Below are 7,502 nucleotides of genomic sequence, written 5' to 3' on the forward strand. Positions count from 1 at the left end.
TGTGGATTCAATTTTGTGTTCTTGGACGTTAGTCTGGGGCGCCGTCAGCCATTAGGTGTGCTAGCCGCTCCACCCGCTGATCTCCGCAAGGGATGTGAGGACTCTAAAACTTCACCAGGGCCTCCATCGGCATATGAGTGAGTAGATAATGGCTGAATTTGCATTTTTGGGTGCACTATCCCTTTAAAGATTTGGCATTCCTACATTCATCGCCGGTATAATAACTTATACCGTTGACGAGATAGAGGACAAGCTCAGCTTCAGTCCACAGCGGCAGGGCTTTTAAATCCCGAGTCCAGTCTCCATGCTCATACAGATCCTGTAGCAACTCATAATGTAATAATCGGCTCATAATGTAATAAAATCATGAGCGGATAACGTAATAACAGCTTTGTCCATAATGTAATAACTTATTACATTATGAGCCTTACTGGCACCACTCATAATGTAATAATGGCTCATATTGTGAGAAAAGTGTTGCATCATCATCATTTTTAGATCAAAACTGCACACACTGACAACAAGAGTGCACTTAAGGGCAAAGGTCTGTGTTTGTGTTTGACTATGATTTGTTTATAGGTGACGTGACAGTAACCAACTCAAAAGCCGGCTGGAGAAGAGGGTGGATTAGGGAAGAAGGAGGGGGACTGTAGTTAATGTAATTCAAAAGAGCATTTCCTTTGTGTACTATTGCTACAATAAATGCAGGACACAATAACTTCTACAATAAAAACACATTTAAGATTGGTCTTTTCAAATAAGTAAGTGAACACTCTCTCCTTCTATACAACCTAGTGAAGACCTTCCAGTCAAAATGTTGCTGTTTTATTGTTGGTCTTAATGCCAATTTAATAAAGACTTTTAATGAGCATTGTTTTCCTACTACTTCCGTTAAATACATGATAGCAGCGTAACATTAATTCAATTTACTTTATTTTGGAATTTGTGCAAGAATGAGAAGAGCGTTTTAGAACCATGTAATAGCAATAAACCAGCTCAAAAGTTCTTAAAATGTAAACACAGCCTGTCAGGACACCCAAGTAAAAACATAAGTCCAAATAAATTTAACTAAAGAATATGCATAAATAATACATAACCATAAATTATAGTTGCCAACAAAAATCAAGTCCAGGGGGCTCCATTTGTCAGTGACTGTACCAGTGTTCACTCAGATCAAGGCTTAACGAGTGAATGGGATTTAAAAAAAAAAGAAAAGAAAACTTTACTTCTTCCAATGAATGTCTTTAATATGGACCCATCCAAAGGATATATGTTTAGTCACGATCCAGGCTGTAATCCACCTGGCATTTTGGCTGAAGAGCTGCCTGATATTAGACGCAAGGCCACTGTTGCATCCAGCCACTCTGTATAACCTACTAATACTTATGCAGCAGTCTTCATCCGTCAGAATATTTAAACTTTCCACCAACTGCTTACTTGCAACAATCAGACAGTGGAAGTGAGCATGGCGTTCTCAAAGGCCCAAAATACCTAACACGGGTGCCACCTAGTGGCTCAACTTTATATATCTCACATAATAAAATGTGAGAATGCAATTAGGATTAAATAATTCTTGGTTTCACTAATTTAGTGTACTATGCGCTGAAAGCCATGCCGTTTGCTTTATTTGCACCTTAAGATGTAAAAATGATGATAATGCAGCAGTTTTCTCACAATATGAGCCATTATTACATTATGAACTGTTATTACATTATGAGCTGTTATTACATTACATTATGAGCTGTTATTACATTACATTATGAGCTGTTATTACATTACATTATGAACTGGTATTACATTACATTATGAACTGGTATTACATTATGAACTGTTATTACATTATGAGCTGTTATTACATTACATTATCAGCTGTTATTACATTATGAACTGTTATTACATTACATTATCAGCTGTTATTACATTACATTATGAACTGTTATTACATTACATTATGAGCTGTTATTACATTATGAACTGTTATTACATTATGAACTATTACATTACATTATGAACTGTTATTACATTATGAGCTGTTATTACATTATGAACTGTTATTACATTATGAGCTGTTATTACATTACATTATGAGCTGTTATTACATTATGAACTGGTATTACATTATGAACTGTTATTACATTACATTATGACCTGTTATTACATTATGACCTGTTATTACATTATGAGCGACGCCAGGAAGGCTCATAATGTGCAAAGCCGTTATTACGTTATGTGCTCATGATTTTATTACATTATGAGCCGTTATTACATTATGAGCCATTATTACATTATGAGCCGTTATTACATTATGAACCATTATTACATTATGAGTTGCAACAGATCCACTCCATCTATTTTCTGAATTTTGTCAAGGTACCAAGCCTTTGGAACAGGGTCCAGCTCGTCTCAGTACCGTCCGACACGCTTTTCCTTTGCCCGGTCTATTTAAATCTCTCGCTTCACGTCTCTCTCCCGGCGCAACACAATGTAAACAAAACAATTTGCCCATAAAAATGGCGCTGGTTACACACAATGCATTGCTAAGTCACATGCCCTTTTGAGCCCTATTTAAAGTATTTTTGTAGATAGATAGATAGACTATATTTGCGCACATATACTTACCATAATCAGAGTTTGAAATGATAATATAAATATCATGAAATGTTATGTGACACTGCGCTGTTATTAACTTTATTTTGAAAAACAAACACTGGAGTCATCACCTGCCTGTCTGGCTGTACTGCGGCCTGCTCAAGAATGGAGTGGAGGCAAAGAGACGACAGTGCGAAGTAGAGGAAGAGAAAAGGGTGAGAGAAAGGTAGCCTACCTAAGCAAGGGTAAGTTTGATGCATTTTTTGTTCAAGCCTGGGAAAACGACCCGAATGTTAACTTTCCCGCTGTCTCACTTTCATCACGCTGTCATCATCTGAGCAAACGGCATTGAACTTTTCCGTGTTCTCATAGTTCCTTAGCTTTGTTTTAAACAATCAGTTCTGCATACACCTTTTCATTTTTATCAGCATCGTCTGCTGCACCGGTGCCATCATCATCGTGGCGTCCTCACTGGGCGGCTTGTTGAGTATGGTGCTCTTCAAATTAAGCAGGCGCAGGTGTGCCAGAAACTTAATTTCCCACAACTCATAATTATTCTCATCTCCGTCGAAACATAAACAGTTTCATCAACTTCCAAGCTCCTTCCTGGGCCCATAACCTGTTGGAGCTGCCATCATAAAAAGGGCTGGAACACCGAATAAAATGTTTTAACTGACGGAGGAATTATCACACACAGCCATCAGTTTCGTTTGACCGGCATGCACACACACAGCTGGAACAGGGGCAAGCAGTCATTTATTAATTTGCGACACCTGCTAACTGTTTACCACGCCCCCTCTCCAGACAACCTGCTCAGTGTAAGAGCACATTCAAGATCAACAGTATTCAGCACGATTTTAATTGTTCTTATGTGTAGGTGAAGACAGACCTGAGGAACAGGCTGCAGGGGGACCATCTGGCTGCATGCATGCTACTCAGCATCAATGGGCCACCTCTGACCGAGTTTCCATTCGACAGAGCCTTAGAGCTCTTTTTCAAAAAATCAAGGAAAATAAAGTTCTCTCAGCCAGGCTGCAAACTGTGCCATTAGATTAGGCTACAGTTGTGTAGTGAACAAATATTGTGTTTATAAAAATATTCAGTTTTAAGTTGTCATAATTTCACAATTCAAATTTATAATACTAATATCAATACCACAACACTAATAACAGTCCTACATTACGAATGTCAGTACTACAATACTAATTTAAATACTACAATTCTATCAATACTACAATATTAAATACCGCAGTACTCATATCAGTATTACAATACCACAATAAATACTACAAGCAATACAATACTACAATCAACACTACACACAGATCAGTTTTCAGATGATCAGTTAAAGTATTTATATCTTTAATTGACACGTGCTGAAACTTTAATTTAGAAAAAACAGAATATTAATGAATGCAGGAATCAATCAATTAATCAATCGAGTCCGTGTCTCTGTCCACAGTGAACACTTGATGTTAGCCGTTAGCATTGTTAGCAATTTACCTGAACCAGCTGCACGCGCCCCGGGCTGAAGATAATCCTCAGTTCAGCGCCTGCGCGGCTCATCTCTCCTCCTGTCTGAGCAGGTGTTTCTGATATTTATTATTGATCGATATAGATCACTCGGACCCGCTCTGGTGTTCTGATGCGCAATTTGTTCTCTGTCTCTTCCGCTTCCGCCTCCACGCCGATCAGCTGTTTACCATAAAGCAGCTGTCGCGGTAATGCTAGCTGGTTAGCATGCAGGCTAGCTGAGAACACACAGAATGATGGGAAATAAAACCGACCGCGTTTCAGTGGACGGTCCCGTCTGTCACATGAACCGGTCCCGTCTGTCACATTAACCGGTCCCGTTTGTTTGGCTCTGACTGATTTCACGCGGACACATTTCAATCACAACACCTGAGGTTTAACTGAAAATCATCAGCTACGATTTTACCTCCGAAATTCCGAACTCACATCCACGCATCTGATCCAGAACCAGCTGACCAGCACAGGGCAGCGGCACTCCTCCTGAAGCAGCAAAGCAGTTTAAATAGTCTGCCACTCCTCTTCCTCCTATTCCTCCTTTTTTCTTTTTCTTCTTCTTCTTCTTCTTCTTCTTCTTCTTCATGGTGAGCAGATGAAAACAGGCTGAATTGCTGCCACCTGCTGGTGAGGAGTTTTGCATGCTGATATTAATGAAGTAATGTCGTTGACCAACTCCCAAACATGACGTCATTATATAGATGTGATGTATCAGACTGTGTAAACAAAACAACAATAAATATAAATACACAAAAACTAAATGTATAGACATACACACAGCAACATATGGACATACACACAGCAACTTATAGACTGATACACAGCAAAATAGACATACACGCAGCAACATATAGACATACACACAGCAACATATAGACATACACGCAGCAACATACAGACATACACACAGCAACATATAGATATACACACAGCAACATATAGATATACACACAGCAACATATGGACATACACACAGCAACATATGGACATACACACAGCAACATATAGACATACACACAGCAACATATAGACATACACAGCAACATATGGACATACACACAGCAACATATAGACATACACACAGCAACATATAGACATACACACAGCAACATATAGACACACACACAGCAACATATAGACATACACACAGCAACTTATATACATACACACAGCAACATATAGATGTACACACAGCAACGTATAACGTATAGACATACACTCAGCAACATACATCCACTCAGCAACATATGCACATACACACAGCAACTTATAGAGATATACACAGCAACATAGATATACACACAGCAACTTATAGACTTATACACAGCAACATATAGACATACACACAGCAACATATAAACATACACACAGCAACATATGGACATACACATAGCAACATCTAGACATACACACAGCAACATATAGACATACACACAGCAACATATAGATATACACATAGCAACTTATAGACATACACACAGCAACTTATAAACATACACACAGCAACGTATAGACATACACACAGCAACATATAGACATACACACAGCAACATATGGACATACACATAGCAACATATAGACATACACACAGCAACATATGGACATACACATAGCAACATATACACACACAGCAACATGTAGACATACACACAGCAACATATAGACATACAAAGCAACATATAGACATACACAGCAACATATAGACATACACACAGCAACATATGGACATACACACAGCAACATATAGACGTTCAACATATTGTACCACAGTAGCCAGAACTATAACTATAATATTATTACTTTCATTCATGTTGTTGTAAGCTACTGTTATTACCGTCTGTCCTGCATCTCTCTCTCTCTCTCTCTCTGTCTCTGTCTCTCTCTCTGTCTCTGCCTCTCTCTCTCTCTCTGTCTGTCTCTGCCTTTCTCTCTCTCTCTCTCTCTGTCTCATTGTGTCATGTGGATTACTGTCAATTTATTATGCTGATCTGTTTTGTACGACATCTATTGCACGTCTGTCCGTCCTGGAAGAGGGATCCCTCCTCAGTTGCTCTTCCTGAGGTTTCTACCATTTTTTTCCCCGTTAAAGGTTTTTTTGGGGGAGTTTTTCCTGATCAGCTGCGAGGGTCATAAGGACAGAGGGATGTTGTATGCTGTAAAGCCCTGTGAGGCAAATTGTGATTTGTGATATTGGGCTTTATAAATAAAATTGATTGATTGATTGATTGATTGAACTACTACAGGAACGTCCTCTCGCTTGGCCCTCTCAACCGCTGTGTCTCCACTGAGAGAGCGGAGTAGGAGGAAGGTTCCTGTGAAGTTACCAGGCTCTGGACAAGACTATTCAAGAGAAGGCTGGGACACGGGGTCAAACATGGGGGGATTGCACATGCGCAGTGTAACTTGAGCTGCGATGCTGGAGGGTGACAGCAGGGGTGCTAGATAAAAAAGCGCAGCATCCGCTCAGGCGATCAAGGAGTGCGCTTGGTGCGGTCTGCTTGGACTTTTTGACGGCGGCTGCCTGAAGTTGTCGGAATTGCATCTCTGTCATTGTCACCCACAACGCAGGCCACCAGTGACAGTCCAGTAATAAGCTGTGAAAATGACATGCATGCACATATCCCAGAACCAACAAAATGGAGCCAGATCAAATACCTCTTGTTTTGCTGTGTGATGTTTCCAGCACAAAGCTCTTCCTCAGACTTTTAGCTCATTTGTTATTTGTGTGGTGACTGTTTGTGTGTGAAACCGCAAAATAAATCATTTTTGTCCTGTAATTGTTCCTGTGTTTTGTGGTGTGTGACATCAAGACAGTAATGAAACTGATAATATTTGAATACTGGAAAATGTCAAAATGTGTCAATAAGCTCTTTTTTCAATATCATTTTAATTTGTTTTTCTTCCTTAAAAAAGTAGCTAACCTTAACTAATGCCTCTGGTAAAGGCAAAGCAAGGCAAGGCAAGTTTATTTGTAGAGCACAATTCGTACACAAAGTAATTCAAAGTGCTTTACAGAACAAGAAAATCAAATTAAAATCACAATACAAAATAAAAACATAAATAATCATTATAAAATGAACTTTAAAAGAGATGAGTGCAGATAAGATCCTTTCAGTCATATGCACAGTGAAATAGAGCTGTTTTGAGCCTAGATTTGNAGCAAGGCAAGGCAAGTTTATTTGTAGAGCACAATTCGTACACAAAGTAATTCAAAGTGCTTTACAGAACAAGAAAATCAAATTAAAATCACAATACAAAATAAAAACATAAATAATCATTATAAAATGAACTTTAAAAGAGATGAGTGCAGATAAGATCCTTTCAGTCATATGCACAGTGAAATAGAGCTGTTTTGAGCCTAGATTTGAACATTGTAGAGTACAGGG

At 38.9% G+C, this 7,502-nt stretch overlaps 1 protein-coding gene across 6 annotated transcripts in view; it reads right to left on the reverse strand.

The window, feature by feature from the left end:
* mat2b (methionine adenosyltransferase II, beta) overlaps positions 1 to 4,717 on the reverse strand; it is a 16,613-nt gene extending 11,896 nt beyond the window's left edge. For 3 of the 6 annotated variants that reach the window (XM_050040719.1, XM_050040718.1, XM_050040717.1), the window contains exon 1: positions 4,529 to 4,717. In XM_050040719.1, the coding sequence (XP_049896676.1) occupies positions 4,529 to 4,702 (174 nt within the window). In that variant the 5' untranslated portion in view covers positions 4,703 to 4,717. Of the gene's footprint in view, positions 1 to 4,092; positions 4,508 to 4,528 lie in introns of those variants that run through there. The other 3 variants (XM_050040721.1, XM_050040720.1, XM_050040722.1) reach the window with 3 other exon arrangements.
* Between the last annotated feature and the right edge of the window lie 2,785 nt (positions 4,718 to 7,502).

This window comes from Epinephelus moara, chromosome 3 (assembly GCF_006386435.1).
Source record: "Epinephelus moara isolate mb chromosome 3, YSFRI_EMoa_1.0, whole genome shotgun sequence".
Taxonomy (NCBI): Eukaryota; Metazoa; Chordata; class Actinopteri; order Perciformes; family Serranidae; genus Epinephelus; species Epinephelus moara.